General features: G+C 53.1%; 1 protein-coding gene across 2 annotated transcripts in view; it reads right to left on the minus strand.

Annotated features, from left to right (window-relative positions):
* LOC147659376 (E3 ubiquitin-protein ligase TRIM39-like) overlaps positions 1–19,647 on the minus strand; it is a 200,476-nt gene that overhangs the window by 137,538 nt on the left and 43,291 nt on the right. For both annotated transcript variants that reach the window (XM_086951789.1, XM_086951790.1), the window contains exon 2: positions 16,283–16,378. In XM_086951789.1, the coding sequence (XP_086807915.1) occupies positions 16,283–16,378 (96 nt within the window). The remainder of the gene's footprint in view (positions 1–16,282; positions 16,379–19,647) is intronic.

Below are 19,647 nucleotides of genomic sequence, written 5' to 3' on the forward strand. Positions count from 1 at the left end.
TCCCGTGGCTAGGTGGAAGACCAAAGGACATTGGGGGAGATGTGGTCGTAGTAAATTTCAGGGATAAAAACGCTGTACAATACATATTAAATTTGCCACAGGGTAACGCAAACAACTGCATTACGCCATGCCCACTAACCTACTTCTATCCTAGATCTGTAGTATTTCCACCTCAATCGTTATTCAGTAATGCTTTTTCTAATAACTATTTTCCAAATATAGAGTCTGTAAGGAATTCTGCTCATATGTACCAACCAGCACCAACCCCCTGTTACATCCGGGTGGAACACCATACCCCCCAGACACAATACATTTGAATACAGAAGAATGGACAATCTTATGCCATTCACGCCACTGGAGTTAACGAATAGGTTCGACATATTCAGTGGTTTGGACGAATGCGATTGAAGACTAATGAATAGCGAGGTAGACAGTGGTGGTGCAAAAATTCCAAGGCTAGATGGAGCTGAGGAGGAAGAAGGCAATAGATCCCCAAGGGTAGAAATTACGATTACTGCAACCAGTTTAACAGAAAACTCAACTCACTACATCTGGCATGAACCTGGAAACCCTGACTCATACAACGAGTCTAATGGAGTTGGAGAGACAGTGAAAATCAAACCTAATGATTCCATTTTTAATGATATCCATCCTAGTACTTCAGTAAAAGGAACATGGTGTGATCCAATTAATAGCACTGATATTGGCAAGGTACCAGGTTTAGGAAATGTTACCCCCAATATTACCATGTTCAAGGAAAGAGAAACAGGGATAGAGGGAACGATGGATATCGGTCAGTACCAGCAGGGGCATAATGTTCTTTCCGGGGAACCTTGCCTAAGGGGCACTAAGGTCAATAATGCATCAGAGATACATACGGGGGGTCAGTTTCTAGTATCCTGGAATGTGGCAGGCCTTAAGAACAAGATGGCTTCAACGGACTGGGCCACCTTTATTGATAATTACCTGATAGTCACCATGCAGGAAACCTGGGCTGTTGAACCACAATATAGACCAGGGTATCTTCATTTTGCGATAGCGGCAACCCATACCAGCAAGGGAAGACCAAAGGGGGGCCTGACCACTTGGGTCAAGCAAGATGACAGATACACTACATCATTACTTACAACAAACTCTGAGGACATATTGGTGGTTAAGCTTAAATCCTCCTCCTTTGGTGAATTAATAATCTTTAACGTATACGCCAGAGGTAAACCAGGGGGTAAATCGTCAGAGGTGGTTGAGGCACTGGGTCATTATGTTAGAACCTGGAGGGGAGGTGCAAATCTATTAATTTGCGGAGATTTTAATTGCTCCTTTGAGCCCCTGGATCATAGTGACCTTGAGCTCACTGCAGAAGAAGACACTTGCTGGCAAATACCACCATTAAGTATACCCCCAATAAAAAGATGGTCACAAGCAGCCCTTCAGTTAAATGCTCTTAGTCTCGAATGTGGGCTAAGAGCAGTAAATGGGAGAACGCGAGGTGACAAGCAGGGTAATCCAACATTTAACAACGGCCTGAGTACAAGCCGAATTGACTACATATTAGTGAACCTTGAATTCTGGCCCTCTGTTTATGATATGTCCATAATTCAACGGACCAAGAGTGACCATAACCCGCTTAGTCTTGAGTTATTGCTCCTTGCGGGACAAGCACTACCGAAAGACGACCTGGCGATCAACATAGTCATGACAAACAATACCAGGCGGGTAAGATGGGCAGAGTGTTTGGGTAACTCCCATTCTATCAAAGAAATGGAAGCCTTGGTCAAAGAAGCTACCGTGGAAATGCAGGGTTTGCTATCGTATGAAGATTGCGACACCAGGGTAGTTCATGTCCACTCGACCCTTTTTTTTAAACTCGGAATTTTTTTTATTAATCCAAAGAAGAACTCTTCCGGTAAAGGTACACGGAAACCCGAGTCATGGTATGATAAAACCTGTCGGGCAGCATACAAATCTCTAGCGATGGCAGTGAGGTCTAATGACAGGGAGGCCATACAGGGTGCTAGGAAGCACTACAAATGGACACAACATGCTGCAAAACAAGCTTGGGACAACAAATATTGGGATGAGCTGTATGAAACGAGCAAGCATAGAGACATGACGGGCTTTTGGCATCTGGTGAGGTGGGGTAGGTGGAACCAAAAACCTCAACCGGAAAACCATGTCCCTCCTGAACGTTGGATCAAGTACTTCAAATCACAGTTTGCTAATGTGAATATTTTACCAGCTCTGGATATTACTAGTTGTTTCAAAACTACAAACTCACTAGTTTTTACAAGAAAGGATGTGGAACATGCTCTTATTTTAATACCCAAAGGCAGAGCCCCGGGATTAGACAAAATTCCAGCAGATCTCTTCCTACACAACAAAGAAGTCTGGGTTCCGTATATAGAATTGCTGGTTAATGCCATAGCTAGAGGCACTGCTCTACCGGACACATGGCGAGGAGCTGAAATTATACCTATTTTCAAAAAGGGGGACCGTACAGAACCTGCAAATTACAGGCCGATCAGCCTAATTTCTTGTATCCAAAAGGTTGCGGCCAGGATGATACTCCTTAGGATCCAGAACTGGATAGAGGAATCGGGGGTCATGTCCACATTACAGGCTGGCTTTCGACCCTCTACTAGTACAGTAGATCAAGTATTCAGGTTTTCCACCTTATACTGGAAATGGGTGATCCTAGGGGGTGGAACACTTTACGCAGCCTTCGTCGACCTGAAGGCAGCGTTTGATCTTGTCCCTCGAGACAGGTTGTGGCAAGCGCTCTACGAACAAGGTATGCCACCTGAACTGCTTGCAGTTTTGATCAAACTCCACGATAATAATTACGCACAGGTGAGATGGGGCAACCAGAGCCAGGTGACAGACAGATTCCCAACAGAAAGAGGTGTCCGTCAAGAATGCGTGCTGGCACCTACACTATTTACCCTGTATATTAATCGGGTCATAGACTACTACAGGGATTCGCAAACAGATGCACCCAAACAGAATGGTATCCCGGTCCCCCTGCTAATGTTTGCCGATGATACCCTTTTAATATCCAAAACTCAGGAAGGGCTTCAAAAGGCAATTAGCTGCTTTGAGAAATTCTGTAGTGACTATGGCTTATCCGTCAATGTTTCAAAGACTAAATTTATGGTAATGCATAAGCATAGGAACATCAGGGGTGGAGTTTATATGAATGGGGAACCCATAGAGCAGACGGATAGCTTCAGCTACCAGGGCCTTACATTAGGTTCCAGGCTTCAGTGGAAGCCACATATGTCCTATCTAATTTCCAAGCATGCACAGCTGGCTGGTGTCCTCCTAAGAGAATTCAAGTCTTCAGCCACTAAACCAATGGCCCCAGTACTCAAAATTTATGACACCAAGGTGAAATCATCCATGCTGTATGGTGCAGAACTGTGGGGGGTGTCCGATACTACGGGCTTAAAAAATGCACACAATAAATGTCTCCGTAGCATAACAGGGCTCCCGCTCTCAACACCGGTAGTACCCCTACGCATGGATTTGGGGAGTCATAGTATACAGGACATTTGCAGGTTCAGACCAATTGCTTACTGGAGGAGACTGTGGAAAACGCCTGAACTTAACCACTATGCGCTAACACTTCTGGAGGTGCGAAATATGGATACTGGAGGTAAACTGTTATGGTTCAGGAAGGTTAGATCGCTACTCAAGGCCCTATGTATGGAGGAACATTGGGAGAACCCCCAGGAGAGCATCTTTCCTTCAAAACAAAAGCTAAAAGAAGCATATTGGGCACTGGTATCCGAAAAGGAGTTTCAGTCACACACTGCCCCTACATTTGCCAAGGCTTTCTTGGAGCTAAAACACACTCCCTCGTATGAAAGGTATTGGGACCTTATTACATTGCCACAAGATAGGAAACTGTTCCATCAATTTAGGATAGGAACCCTCCCACTTAACTCGGTCACTTGTAAATGGTCATCAAGCAACAATGATTATATGTGCCCCTTCTGTATAATACACCAGGAAACTATAGCTCATGTCCTCTTTGTATGTCCGGAGTATCATGCTCCTCGCCGCAAATGGATTAGGTCGATCTGCATCCAAAAGGGGATCCAGACTGGGACAGTGGCATTAAGGATATTCCAAACTGACTGCTCAGATACAATGGTGATTGCGATTGCTAAATTCCTAAAATGGATGTGGACAATCCGCTGTGGTAAATTGAAAGCATTATAGCCCCTATTAACTTTACAGTGGCATGTTGTGGCTTTTCATTTTAACAATTTTAATTGTTCTTTAGAATATAATATTTATTTATTTTCTTAACTGATCGAGTTGACATAACATGAATGTAAGTGGTAAATTTATCTTAAACTGTATTTCCCTGTTAAATTTAATTACCAGGTATTGTAAATGAATTGTGTTTTTTAATATGTTAGTGTTTGTCTTTTATGACTAAATAGTCGAAATAAAGACTAATTGAATTGAATTGACGGGTTAACTCTGGGTAACTAACTTTAGGAAAAGTCCGATTTAAGAGACCAGAGGGGTCTCTTAATGCAAGCTCCCGTAATAATAGTTTCTCAGTAGTGCCTCCTTTCTGTTCGGTGAAATGGCTCCGTCCGTCCAGAATCCTATTACTTTCAGTTCTTTGTTTGTTATTTCTTGGAGAATGTAACCACTCTCATCGAGTTTGAACCAATATGTAATTTGCATTTGTGTGTGCGTAAAAGAATACACAAGTTTCAGAAGTTAATGGTATATCAAAACAATAACAAACCCGCAGAAGTAGCGTGGAGGGGAAAGACTACGGATTCACACGAGGCCCGCGGCTGAGCCAAGCTGATGTTTTAATGCAGCAATAAAAATGCGGCCCCCAGGGGAAGTAAAGGTCGCAGACCAGTCTTCCCCTGGGGAATTCGCGCGGGACCGGAAGGACATGGTGGGGGGTGGGATTAGGAGGGTCAAGGGGAAGGGGTGGGATTAGGAGGCCATAAGGAGTCGGAAGAGGAGGAAACAGCCTCTTCCTAACTCCGGAGCACCACCGGGAGGGTCATGAAAACTTTGTGGTCGGTAGGCGGGGGGGTTTTGGGGCTGGGGCCGAATTGTCGTTCGGCGGGGAGATGACTCAGATTATTGGTTTCGGTGTAGGGCTTACTGCTGGGATGCTCTAGGAGGTTATGGGCTGGCACCCGGTTTGGTTTTGCGATCTGCGGTGTGGGCGTTGGAAGGGGCTGTTGCCGGCCAGTTGATCGGGAGGGTGAAGGGCTGGGCGCATGCTGCGACAAGGGCTTTGACTGCTGGGTGGGCATCCTTTCTGGCGTCTGGCGGGAGGGGGCGGGGGCGGCAGGCCCGGTTTTTCGCATTGGCTGCCTGCGTGTTGCTCGATCCCTGGGGGGGGGGGGGTGACTTAAGGCGCGAGCGGGCCGGCGCTGGGCTGGAGGTGGCCCGGCGCCGGGCGGGAGAGGGCCCGGCGGGCCCGTGATGTGCCGTGTTTTTGGAAGGTTGGCCGCAGGGAGGGGGGGCGTCACCAGCGGGTGCGCTCTGGCCCCCTCCTCCGCCCGGTGTTTGTTGTTTGAGTTGGCTGCCCTGGGGTGGGGGATAGCTGAGCAGGGCCCTGCCCGTGCATATTTGTGTCGAATTGCATGGCCCGGCTAGATCACACGTGGGCGGGGGGAGGGGCAGTGCTCGGCTGCGGCTCGCTGCATGGCTTTATCGGACCTGCACCCCTGGGGGGGGAGGGGCGGAGGAGCTCGAGGGGGGGGGGCAGGGGGCCTATGGAGTTTTAATGCAGCCCCTTCTGCATACAGCGGGTAATAGATAGAGTGGTTGATTTAGGCCAGTTATGGCGCATGACACCTCCGGAGTGTTCGACGTTTGTTCTTGCAGGGGGCTTTGTTGGAGTGCTGCGTGGGAGGTCCGGGGTGGCGGTCGGGGTCCGCAGGCGAGGTTTGGGGCGCTGGGGTAGTGTTGAGAGACCGCCAGCACGGCATGAGGCCCGGTGGTGCTCGGACCCCACCTGGTTGGAGCGACCTGGTGGGGGGGGGAACCAGGTCCGGATTGTTCCGGCAGAAGAGGATGCCAGCGGGGCACACAATGGCCTCCAGACGCTGGCCCGAAGCAGTAGGGGGGTCCGCGGCGACCTGCCCTCCATCGTGGGATCGCGCAGCTCAACCATTGAGTGTTCTGAATTTATTTGAAACATTGACCAGTGTGTGACAGTTTTCGTGCGGCATGGTGGTCGGCTGCGGAGTGAAGGGTGCTGACATGTGTGTGGGGTATGCTGTGTGAATAGGGAGTGGGTTAAGTGAATGCAGGATGCAGTACAGGAGGGTTGCCCAAGGGATGGGGGGGGGGGTTCTAGGTAATTTATTTGTTTGTGTTACTACAGGAGACAAGTATGGTAACGGGCGTATGCGGGGACGGAAAATGCGGGGACGCCAGCGACTGGAAAGGAGAAGGAGGTCCTGGATGGACTCTCAGGTACGGATCTATGGATGGGGGCAACAAAGGGAGCTGCACGGACAAGGGTCTACGGCTGGTTGGCCGGGGTGCATTGGGGAGGGGATGGGGGACAGGGGAGGCTGGTGTATGGTTTACGGTCAGGACAGGTACGCTTAAGACTGGACTGCGGACTGACAAGGCACCCGGGTGCTAGTTGGACTGTTAAGTAAAGGGGTTTTGTTGGTTCGGCATGGTTGAAATTCATTGCCAGGGGTCACGGAGCATTTCTCGAAGCGAGGGATGTGCTGGGGCGCCGACTGATGCAACACAGTAATGGGTGGATTAAGCGGCCTGACAGGTGGGGGGGGGTTTGAGGGGGCTGGGGAGGCCAGCCGTTGGTCGAGGTCATGGGGTCCATGGCATTTTCATTGTCGTGAGGAGGAGGCCGGCGCAGAGGCAGGGTTGGATCTGGGGACACTGAGGGTGGGATTGGATGGCTGCGTGGACGTGGATGACTGATACAGCTGCGGCAGATTCTGCAGACCGGCGTAGGAGTGGTAGGACGTGAGGCTTGCGCTATACGGAGATGGGGTTTTTGCATGTGGTGCTGCCCCTGTTTGTTGAAGTACAGTTTTATGTGGAGCCTGCGCGCAGGGCAGTGGGAGGAAGACTCTGGCATTGTGCTCTTCTCATGAGCTGCAAGGACTTGGAAGTGCATTATTTTCACCCTGGAGGAGGTTTTTGCAGTGGGCAGCGGATGGATGGGTGACCGGCATTATGGCTGAGGTGCTTTGGGGTACATGCTGGGGGCGCCTGATTCTCAAGCAACGCAATTTGGTGCTTTAGGCTTTGTGGGATGGTTTGTCTGGGTGCCTGGAATTGGGGTGGTTTTAAGGGTTACAGTTGGAGGGGGGGGGGCGGCAATCTCCGCGGGCACTGAGATTATTTGCTTGTGATCGGCGGCATTGGCCTGGGGGTGTTTGTTTGTTTTCGATGAAAGGAGGTGAGCGTTCATTTCTGTAGATCGTTTTTAGGTCTCATACGCAAGGGGGCTGCCTACGGCGGACCACGTTCTTTGGGTGTTTTCAAGGGGCCGTGGCAGAGTTTGACAGGCGGAGGGCCCCGGGGGGGAGGGAGGAGCGGCTGCAGTATTCGGGGTGGCGGGTGTCCGTCACAGTGTTTCTGGGTTGACGGGGCGACTGGACATTTGTCGACCGGGGGGCTAAGGGACAGAGGCCTCACTTCATGCAAGACTAATTGTTCTTTCCTACTACAGGAGTTTGGAGTGGAGCAGGACCCCAGGCGGTCGCCTGGTGGGGGATGGTTCCCCCCCTCCCCTCCTTTTCTCCTGGGCATGGACCGTCAGAAGAGGCGATTTAGCCAGTTGCCCAAGGGCTGTACGATGATGTAGGAGTATGGGGGAGGTGGGACACCTGCAGGGGCTGGGTAGGTCCGTCCATACGTGTTACTAGTGTAATCAGAGGCGGGCCATAGTGGGGATGGTCGTTCACCGGAAGGGGGCACTGGACATAATCAAAGCTTGGCCTAAGTAGTTCTGAACGGTCTACGCAGGATGGGGGCGGGAGGTGGACGGGTCGTTCAAAGCAAAAGGGGGCAAGTGCCACGACCCGAGTTTCAGCCTGATCTGGTCTTATATGTCTACTACGGTGGCGAGCAGGAGGGTGGATGGTCGTCCATCCTGAAGGGGACACGTGGTGCTGATACTGGTTCGGGGCCCCAGCACCCTATCTATCTACATGGAAGGCAAGCAAAGGTTGGATGGGTATTCACAGATGAAGGGGTTCTCATCAAGAAGTGGAGTTTGGGCACAGAATTTTCCGTTATACTGGTGGAATGTAAAAAGGTGGACGGTCGTTCACCGCAAAGGGGGCGCTTGGCACAGGCTGAGATGGGGAACAAGAATGCTGTATGGCGTCACTGGACGCCACGATGGCCTTTGACTCCCTCGAGTGGAACTACCTGTGGGCAGTGTTGGCGAAGCTCGGGTTTGGCCCGGAATTCGTGGGATGGGTTAAACTCCTGTATGCCGAACCGCTGGCTAACGTGGCCGTTAATGGCCGTGTTTCGGCGACTTTTGCTCTTTATAGGGGCACCAGACAGGGTTGCCCTTTGTCGCCTCTCCTGTTCGCACTCGGGCTCGAGCCGCTCGCGGCCCTGTTGCAGACTCACCCGGATCTGCATGGTATCAGGTGGGGATCTGCATGGTATCAGGTGGGCCCCTGGTTTCGAGGACAGAGTTTTTCTCTATGCAGATGATATTCTGCTGTACCTCACTTCCCCCTGCACATCCCTTATAGTGGCTTGTGATATACTGCGGCTTTTTGGCCGGTACTCTGGCCTGGTTATCAACTGGGCCAAGTCATACCTGTATGTACTGAAAGGGGGAACACCGCGCCTCCCTAGGGGCTGCGGCATCCAGGTGGCGAGCCAAGGCTTTCGGTACTTGGGGATCTGTCCGAGGGCCGCACCGGTGGGGGCGGGGTCAGTGGGGGAGGGGGTGGGGCTAGAGCAACAAAAGAAACTGTGACCATGAGGTTGAACACAGGTCCCTGCAGCGGACGCCTTCGTCCCGACATACACACATCTCTCTCTCCCTCCAGCTCTCCCTATTTCTCCCTCTGTCTCACTCAGACTGTCTCACTCCCTCTCACTATCTCTCCCTCTTTCTCTCCCTGTCTCACTCAGACTGTCTCACTCCCTCTCACTCTTTCTCCCTCTTTCTCTCCCTGTCTCACTCAGAATGTCTCATTCCATCTCACTCTCTCTCCGTCTTTCTCTCCCTGTCTCACTCAGACTGTCTCACTCCCTCTCACTCTCTCTCCTTCTTTCTCTCCCCGACTCCCTCTATCTCACTCACTCAGACTGTCTCACTCCCTCTCATTCTCTCTCCCTCTTTCTCTCCCTGACTCCCTCTGTCTCACTCACTCTGACGGTCTCCTTCCCACTGTCTCCCTCTCTCTCCTTCCCACTCTGTCTCCCTCCCTCTGTCGCCCTCCGCACTCTGTCGCCCTCCGCACTCTGTCGCCCTCCTCCCTCCCTCCCTCTGTCTGTCACCCTCCTCCCTCCCTCTGTGTCACCCTCCTCCCTCTGTCTGTCACCCTATGTCTCCTTCCCTCTCCCTTTCTCTGTCTCCCTCCCTCTCCATTTCTCTGTCTCCCTCCCTCTCCCTCCCTCTGTCTCCCTCCCTCTGTCTCCCTCCCTCTGTCTCCCTCCCTTTGTCTCCCTCTCTTTGTCTCCCTCTGTCTCACTCTTTCCCTCTCCGCACTCTGTCGCCCTCCGCACTCTGTGGCCCTCCTCCCTCTGTGGCCCTCCTCCCTCTGTGGCCCTCCCCCTGTCTGTCACCCTCCTCCCTCCCTCCCTCTGTCTGTCACCCTCCTCCCTCCCTCTGTGTCACCCTCCTCCCTCTGTCTGTCACCCTCCTCCCTCCCTCCTCCGTCTGTCTGTCACCCTCTTTTCTCCCTCTGTCACCCTCTGTCTCCTTCCCTCTCCCTTTCTCTGTCTCCCTCCCTCTCCATTTCTCTGTCTCCCTCCCTCTCTTTGTCTCCCTCCCTCTGTCTCCCTCCCTCTGTCTCCCTCCCTCTGTCTCCCTCCCTCTGTCTCCCTCCCTCTGTCTCCCTCCCTCTGTCTCCCTCCCTCTGTCTCCCTCCCTCTGTCTCCCTCTCTTAGTCTCCCTCTCTTAGTCTCCCCCTGTCTCACTCTTTCCCTGTCTCCCTCGGTCTCCCTCTGTCTAACTCTCTTTGTCTCCCTTCCTCTGCCTCCCTCCTCCCTCTGCCTCCCTCCGCCTCCATCCTCCCTCCTCCCTCCTCCCTCTGCCTCCCTCCTCCCTCTGTCGGCCTCTGTCTGTCTCCATCTGTCGCCCTCTGTGTCTCCAACTGTCTCCCTCCCTCTCCCTTTCTCTATCTCCCTTTCCCTCCCTACCTCGCTCTCCCTCTGTCTGCCTCCCTTTCTCTCCCTCCCTCGCTCTCCCTCTGTCTTCCTCCCTCCTTTCCTTCCCTCACTCTCCCTCCCCCTCCCTTTCCCTCCCACCCTGTCTGCCTCCCTTTCCCTCCCTCTGTTTGCCTCCCTTTCCCTCCCTCCCTCTCTCTCCCTTTCCCTCCCTCCCTTGCTCTCCCTCTGTCTGCCTCCCTTTCCCTCCCTCCCTTGCTCTCCCTCTGTCTGATTCCCTTTCCCTCCCTCCCTCTCCCTCTGTCTGCCTCCCTTTCCCTCACTCTCCCTCCCTATCCCTGAATCCCTCTCCCTCCCGCCCGGTCTCCCTCCCTCCCTCGCTCTCCCTCTGTCTGCCTCCCTTTCCCTCCCTCCCTCTCCCTCTGTTTGCCTCCCTCCCTTGCTCTCCCTATGTCTGCCTCCCTTTCCCTCCCTCCCGCTCCCTTTCCTCCCTCCCTCACTCTACCTCTGTCTGCCTCCCTTTTCCTTCCTTCCTTGCTCTCCCTCCCTTTCCTCCCTCGCTCTCCCTCCCTTTCACTCCTTCCCTCTGTCTCCCCCTTTCCCTCCCTCCCTCGCTCTCCCTCTGTCTGCCTCCCTTTCAATCCCTCCTTTCCTTCCTTCCCTCCCTCGCTCTCCCTCTGCCTGCCTCCCTTTCCCTCCCTCCCTCACTCTCCCTCGGTCTGCCTCTTTCCCTCCCTCCCTCCATCACTCTCCCTCCCTTTCCCTCCCTCGATCTCCCTCCCCCTTCCTTTCTCTTCCTCGCTCTCCCTGTCTGCCTCCCTTTCCCTCCCTCCCTCTCCCTCCCTTTCCCTCCCTCGCTCTCCCTCCCCCTCCCTTTCCCTCCCTCCCTGTCTCCCTCCCTCCACCTCCCTCCCTTGCTCTTCCTCTTTCTGCCTCCCTTTCCCTCCCTCCCCTCCCTCCATCTTCCTCTGTCTGCCTCCCATTCCCTCCCTCCCTCGCTCTCCCTCTGTCAGCCTCCCTTTCCCTCTCTCCCTCCCTCGCTCTCCCTCCCTCCCCCTCTGTCTGCCTCCCTTTCTCTCCCTCCCTCGCTCTCCCTGTCTGTGTCTGCCTCTTTCCCTCCTTCCCTCGCTCTCCCTCTCTCTGCCTCCCTTTCCCTCCCTCGCTCTCCCTCCCTTTCCCTCCCTCACTCTCTTTCCCTCCCTCCCTCCCTTTCCCTCCCTCCCTCTCCCTCTGTCTGCCTCCCTTTCCCTCCCTCGCTCTCCCTCCCTTTCCCTCCCTGGCTCTCCCTCCTTTTCACTCCCTCCCTCGCTCTCCCTCTGTCTCCCTCCCTTTCCCTCCCTCCCTCTCCCTCTGTCTGCCTCCCTTTCCCTCCCTCGCTCTCCCTCCCTTTCCCTCCCTGGCTCTCCCTCCTTTTCACTCCCTCCATCTACCTCCCTCTGTCACCCTCTTCATCTGACATCTCACCCTGCCTGTGTGTGCCCAGGCTGAGACAGCTTCCGGGCATACACGCCCCCGCAGCTCCACTCTGACTATCACTGGAATGCCCCAGCCCCCACAGAGCAGCAGAGTCTTGGCACGCAGTGTTTGCAGACACGCTTTACGTTTTTTTTCTTTTTTTTAAACACAGGTAAATTGTCTGCAAGGTTCGAGGGCCGCCAGGGAAGGCTTGCCGGGCTGCTGGCAGCCCACGGGCCGTACTATGAGTATCCGTGCTCTATGCCCTGCAGAATACTCAAGATCCGGTCCCCGCCCGGTACTTCCGGGAGATCGAGGGCCTGCAACGTGCTTTGCTTTGGGATGGCCGGCCCCGCATCGCGATCACGAAGCTTACGCTCCCGTGGTACGATGGGGGAATAGCGCTACCGGATGTGCGTAGATATTATTGGGCCTCTCCGTTAGCGGCCATTAACCACGGTTTTTATGGTCCGGAAAACAACCCGGGATACGCCATGGATAGATGGCTCCTGGGTGGCGGGAATTACTATAGGGCGCTCTACTCGGGGTCTCTAGATGGGCGAATGTCGGGTCCGACGAAAACAGCGGTCCATATTTGGAGGGCAATTACCAAGGCGCAGGGCTGGAAAGGTAAACTGACCAGACTGACTCCATTATACGATTCGGACATCCTAGGCAGATTGTGGCACACCAAGGGTTTTGATAAATGGGACCTCATAGGTATCTCTAGGGTGGACGATATATTGTTGAGAGGCGAGATTAAGACCTTTCCCCAGCTACAGGCCGAATTTCAGTTGGGTACCTCAGAATTTTTCCGGTACGCCCAGTTACGACACGCATTGCTCTCTGCTAGGCCGGAGGACGGGGCGATCCCAGAAAGCTCCCCGTTGGAAGATAGGGTGCTGGACGGCCATATGCCGGACAGCGCCATTTCACTGTCCTATAAGAAGCTTATAAATGTTCGTACCGACCTCCTCCTGGGCGTGAGGGATCAGTGGGTGCGGGATGGGTTAGAGATCGATGACGAGGACTGGCAGAGTGCGGTGTCCTCCCCCAAGGAGGTTGCCATCTCTTCCCGTCTCAGACTGGTGCAGCTTAAGATCCTGCACAGGGTTTACGTAACTGGCCCCCGACTTGTGCATATGGGCTACTCTGAGGATGGGCTCTGTCGCCGTGGCTGTGGTGCCCTTGCTACTTTTATGCACATCCTCTGGGAATGCCCCGCAATAGCTTCTTACTGGAGACGTGTGCATTTGATTATGGATGAGGTGACTGGGGTAGCTGTGAATGCGGAGGCCAGGAGATGCCTCCTTAACATCTGGGATCCGACGGACCACAATGGGTGACTCTTGGCAACATGGTGGCTAAGCGTGATATTGCTCAGAAGTGGGGAGCTTCGGCAGCTCCTAAGGTTGTGCAATGGAAAGCCAATATGGATTGGTGTATGTTCAGGGAGAAGACTGTTTACGTTGCCAGGGGTAAACCCAAAAAGTGGCAGAAAGTGTAGGGGGCCTGGAATGCATACAGGGGAGACATCTGCATGCCCCCGGAACCCGTTCCGTTGGAGGAACATCTGTCGCCGTAGCCTGTGACACTGACTGCAATGCTATGTGAATACTATCCTGTGTTTTCCTCCCTCCCTCCCTCGCTCCTGACCTTTATCCTGTTTTCATGCTTGTTCTCCGTATGTTCCCTCCCTACCCCCCAACAACGCCTCATTGACTTCTTTTGTACTCCATTGCCTATCACTTAGCGCCCTATCTGGCGCTTCTTCTCCTTTCTTATTTCTCTGTGTTCCTTTATAAAAAAGTAAAATCAACCTTCACTGCTCTGCTGCATTGATTCTTGCACTATTGTTCTCCTGATCCACCATGCTGCCTTGCCTCCGGGATGTCAGGCTGAATAGCTGTGTGCACTGTTTTTCAAATAAAGGTTTTAAAAATTAAAAAAAAAAGAATGCTGTATGGTGCACGGGTTGCTGCCATGTGCGGTGGATGGTTGTTCAACATGGAAGGGGTGCTTGTCACATGCGGATTTGGTCCTGCAACAATTTTCTGATGCGCTGAATACAAACAATGGCTGGATGGTCGTCCACCACGAAAGGGGGCTCCTGGCATGAACAAAGTGTCGGTCACATTGAATCATATGAGTTTACAATGGAGGTGGACGGGAAGGTGGAGGGCCGTTCACCAAAACAAGAGGGGATTTGGCACTAACGAGGTTTGGCCTGAGTATCCTTCTGTTTCAATTCGGATGAGTACATGGGTGGATGGTCATTTGACGCATGGGGGTGCGCTGGTAACGCACAAAGTTTTGGCCCATTCAAATTTTGTTTTCCAAGGGAGGCGAGCTATGGGGTGGATGGTCGTTCACCCGAATGGGGAGCTTGACATGAGCCAGGTTCGGGCGCAGGGATCCTATCGGTTTCAATTTGGAAGAGCAAGGGGTGGATGGTTATTCACCGCATGGGGGTGCGCTTGTGACGCACTAAGTTTCGGCCCAGTTCCATTTTGTTTCCAAGGAAGGTGGGCGATAGGGTGGATGGTCGTTCACCCGAATGGGGCGCTTGACATGAGCGAGGTTTTGCTCCAAGACTCCTATCTGTTTTAATTTGGACGAGCAAATGGGTGGATGGTCATTCACCGTGTGGGGTTGAGCGAGGTTTTGGCCCAAGGATCCTATCTGTGTCAAGGTGGATGTGCAAATGGGTGGATGGTCATTCACCACGTGGGGGTTTGCGCTTGTAGCGCACAAAGTTTCGGCCTATTCAAAGATTTTGTTTTCCAATGGAGGCGAACTATAGGGTGGATGGGCGTTCACCTGAATGGGGCGCTTGACATGAGCAAAGTTTCTGGTCCGAGGGTCCTAGCTGTTTCGATTGGGGGCGAGCAAAAGGATGGATGGGCGTTCACAGAGGAGGGGGTGCTTTTTGCAGACGGAGTTTGGCCTGTGAATTTTCTGTTACACTGGCTGCAAGCAAAGGGTGGATGGTCATTCCCCAGGAGGGGGACATTTGTCGCAATCAATGTTGGTCAGTAATCCGATGTATCTACTTAAGGTGCAGGAACGGTGGTGGATGGTCGTTCACCATGGGGTGGCACCTTTTCAAGGGCGAAGAATGGCCCACAATCCGTGCTTTATTTACGCGGGACGTAATAATGGTTGGTGGATGGTCGTTCACCTTAGAAAGGCTGGTAGCTTCCCGATAACAGACTGGGCCCGACGTAATGTGCTTGTTAAAATCTGGGGCACAGATACAGGTGGTGGATGGTCGTTCGCCGACAAAGGGGGACTCATGGCACTGACATGGTTTGGCCCGATGAAGGTCGGATTACACGGCTTGCACACAAAGTGGGCTTGGTCTTTTACCGCGAAAGGGGGGATCTTCCTGGTCGGGGATTGCCTCTAATGGGTTATTTGTGTGCCTGGGACGCACGGTAGGGTGGTGGCTGGTCAGCCACAGGACACCACAGGGTGGCGGGAGCATTCGATGCACAAGGGGGGGTGGGGCAGGGAACTGCCCTCCGGGGGTTCCCTGGGTGGCGGTTCTTTGGAGGGGTGGTGAGTCACATACGGGCGGATCCACCCCTCGGGGGGGAGAACGGTACACGGGTGACTGATAGCGGGGCGCAGGAGGCAATGAAGGAAATTCAACAGAGGATGCGCGGAGGGCAAGTGAAGGTGAGAATGGGTAGAGGAAGGAGGTCACCGAGTGAATGGGGAAGAGTCAAACAGGTGAGATGGTTTGAGAAGGAGGAATGGAGAGTGAGTCGGAAGGAGATGGGGAGAGTATATTTATTTATTGCATTTATGTACTATGTAATAAAGTTTAATGGATTGCAACCTTGTCCTAATAAAATGGCCTTTTACACTTCAAGTAACAGCGTGGAGTGTGGTTCTTGCGCAATGAATTATGAGTAGCTTCGCCCGCCAAAAACAAGCGCGGCTGCGAAAGTGAAAGCGACCACGCTGTTAAATTAGTAACCTGATCCACGACCAACTGCCAGCCTGCGTGCCGCTGCTCGCTCCCAAGACACAAAGGCCATGGGAGTGAACGTTTAGAGGAATGGCAGGACATGCACCCGTCTTTGTCCATTTGCCTGCTTTCATAATTGAAAGCCACACGCAAAGGCCAATGGAATGTGCGGAAGGAGTCCGACCCATACGGAGAAGTCTCTTGGAAGTCTGCGCTAAGCTCGACCTAAGAATGACAAATGCACAGTTACAGATGCACACACTCACAGCCAGATTACTAAAATCTGCGCACACACACACTCTGACAGCAACAATTTAGCCATGGGATTACTGCCTAAAGGGAGGGAGGTTCTCCAGTGACTCTCCCGTCAGTATAGTTATCTGGTGGAGGCAAGACCCAGGCTTGAGTGTGAACCATTGGCTTCTCTGCATCTCTAACCTAGACAGACGTATGCCCAGACCTGAATATACACAAAGACAGACCTTTAACTGCACAGGACTACCAGCTGCCACTCACCCTCATGGTGTTACACTGTTCCTCTTCCCAGAGTTTAAAATCCAGCATGTATCCCATCTCTTTCATCAGAGGACACAGCCACTCCTGGAACTTCATCTGTAAAGGGAAAGCACAAAAGAGACAAACATTGCTCTGTAAAGAGAAGTTCATACAATAATAATCAGTGCAGTAGCATACAAGGATATCCAGATTTTAAGCACCAGTCACACATCTCTTGATGTTTTAGCTGCACCTGTCGAGATTGGAACTATAAGCCACCCTTAGCCGGAAAAAAACTAGATGTCACACCTATCCAGACCTTTAGTACCAGCCATAGAATACTAGATCATAAGTACCAGCTGCACATAACCAGCCTCATGCAGGGTCTGTGCTAGGGAAGAGGCACCGCCCCACAAAGAGCAGGGACCCGCCCTACAAAGAGCAGGCACCAGCCCCACAAAGAGCAGGCACCAGCCCCACAAAGAGCAGGCACCAGCCCCACAAAGAGCAGGCACCAGCCCTACAAAGAGCAGGGACCTGCCCTACAAAGAGCAGGGACCAGCCCTACAAAGAGCAGGGACCAGCCCTACAAAGAGCAGGGACCAGCCCTACAAAGAGCAGGGACCAGCCCTACAAAGAGCAGGCACCAGCCCCACAAAGAGCAGGCACCAGCCCTACAAAGAGCAGGGACCAGACCTACAAAGAGCAGTGTTAGAAATGGGGATTTCTGGTTGGCTAAGGCTTGCACCAAAGCCAGGCAGAAACCACCATTCTACGTCAGGGCAAGGAAGTCACCTGCCAAAGATAACCCCTGCTCAACCCCTTGGTAGTTTGGCACGAGCAGTCAGGCTTATCTCGGAGGCAATGTGTAAAGCGTTTGCACGCGCACCCAGCAACAACACCTAAGGCCCACCACAAAGGAAACTCCACACAAGGTTATATATAAAAATAGCCTTTGTATTATACCAAACACATTAGATAATCAACACACAATTTACACTGTGCCACTGGCACGGACGGAATTTACAGGGGATTATATATACAGGACAGGGCCACATGGACCACTGTCAGAATTAGCACTTTGTAGGAATAGCACTTTTAGAACATAGGATACTTGTAGCACAAAATAGCAAATGTAGCATACAACCAGTAACCACTGGTAGAAGGTAGGAACACACTACGCAACCCTAACCACCTTAGGCATATATCACGCAGGAACCAAGAACTCACTAGCATAACTATACTAGGTGAAACAACCTCCTAAGCATAAACACATTTAGAGGTATCAGAACACAGGGTGCGCAAAGCATACTACACACGGTACATTTCCTAACACCCAAAAGCATCAGCACATAAATTAGCCTAGCACATAAATCAGCATAGCACATAAATCACATTAGGGTCCAGGTTGCGCCACTGCGCCAAAACCTAAACGTAGCAGCTGCCCACTACTTGCTGGGCAGCTGAGCACAAGAACCGGGCATAAACGCTGCAGCTGGCACTAAGTGCTGCGCAGCTGTGGTAGGCCAAGGTAGGGATGAAGGAGTGCAACTCACTCCTGAGTCCAGAGACATGACCCTAGAAAGAAAGACCTAAACGGTGCAGCTGCCCACTTCTTGCTGGGCAGCTGGGAACTCAAAACTGTGACAGGGGCCCTCACTGGCCCTTAGGAACAAAGACTGAGCCAAATGAGGGAGCCATCTAGGCTCTGGAACAATACTGCGGCCCAGGCTGGGGCCATCTAGGCTCTGGACACAGCTGTGCCCCAAATCACGTGGGAGCCTCGCAGGCTCTGATTACCACAAATACTGCCACCACTGGGTGGAGTGGCCCGATGCCAACCGGGGCCGCTCTACTCTCTGAAATGCCCCTAAAACAACGTTGGAGCCACAGGCTCGAACAAACAATGCCCCCTATCACGTAGGAGTCCCTCTATGGGGACTCGAAAGACAATGGCCCTCGGACGTTGGAGCCACGGGGCTCTCACTTGCAAAGAAATGCCCCTGCACGTTGGAGCGGCCCACTGGGCAAACGGGGCCGCTCTGACTCGGTGCCTGTACTGGCACCACCACCGCCATTTGCTCCCTTGGGGGAGCGGGAAGGTCACTATTGCCCCCCCTGCTCAGCCCTACTCACTGGGCTGCTCGGGGCTCGGCCTCCTCGGTTCCTGGACCGGCGGCCATACTTTGCTTGTGGCGCGGGGCTTCCCTCTTCCTCTCGGGAGCCCCGCCCTGCCAATGGGGGCCGCTGCCGCCTCATCACTTTACCCGAGCCCCCTCCAGGGACTCAGGACTTCTAAATGGAGCCGACGAGGCTCCGGGCAAATTCCTCCACCGGGGCTCCCCCTCGCTCATGGGAGCCCCGCAACTCTCGCGCTTCTTCCTGCCGTGGATTTCAGCCAATCCCAGCACGGCAGCGGTGGGACTTCTCTCCAAAACCGGAAGTCCTGCACAGCGTCAGGCACTTAGGTGCCTGACTTCCTGTTTGCGGCGCGAGGGCCGCGGCGGTGACTTCTCGGGGGCCAAATGAGGGGTGGGCACCCTCGAAGTACGAAATAAAAGTAGAAGCGGGGTGGGCACCCGCTAAGGAGCACATAAACGGGGTGGGAAGTCGTAAATAAGAATAAAATAAAAATGAAGACGCAGGGTGGGCACCTACGCACTCAGGGCATACAAGGGGCAGGAGCGCTTCCCTCCGAGGAAAAACAACAGCGCTCTGCCCAGAAAGGAAAAATACAGCGCACTCAAGGTGCTGGGGGCACAGACAGCACCAGGCCCCTAAGGAATAGCACTTGAGCAACCAGGGCCCCAGCAACAAGGTCCTCCTAGGTGCAGAGGGCAGGAGGGTCCAAAAGAAGTCCTCCGGCATCCAGGGGCTGGGCACGGCCTAGGGAGGCAAGATTTCCCATGGGCTCCAGCAGCAGCACGCCCCTGGTAGATTCAAGTCAGGAAACAAGAACATTTAACATGAGGTTACAGCCTCTTTTTATACACAAACATCCTTTGTTGTCAAAGGTGCAGTCAAGGGGCGAACCGCAACTGGTTCCTGAGCACTTTGTTTTGCTCAGCCCCTCTGCCTATTCACAGGGTGGGTCAGGGACATCAGACACACCACAGGGGGTGGAGCCAGCATTGTGGAGGGAAGGCCTAGCCCTATTCAGGTCCCAGGTGCACCCCTCCCTCACATCAACATGCAGATCTCTCCATTCACCACCGGGGCAGACCCATCCTGACTCCTGGAACCAGGCACACCAGCCAGCTCCAGTCAATCACAAGCCAGACAGTCATTTCACAGTAACTGCACAGACCTGCCAACTTCTAGAAGTGGCACTTCCACACTAGACACAATAAATCCGCGCACATCATCGCGCAGCATTTATTCACACG

The sequence above is a fragment of the Lissotriton vulgaris genome, unplaced genomic scaffold (genome assembly GCF_964263255.1).
Source record: "Lissotriton vulgaris unplaced genomic scaffold, aLisVul1.2 SCAFFOLD_922, whole genome shotgun sequence".
In the NCBI taxonomy this organism is placed as follows: domain Eukaryota; kingdom Metazoa; phylum Chordata; class Amphibia; order Caudata; family Salamandridae; genus Lissotriton; species Lissotriton vulgaris.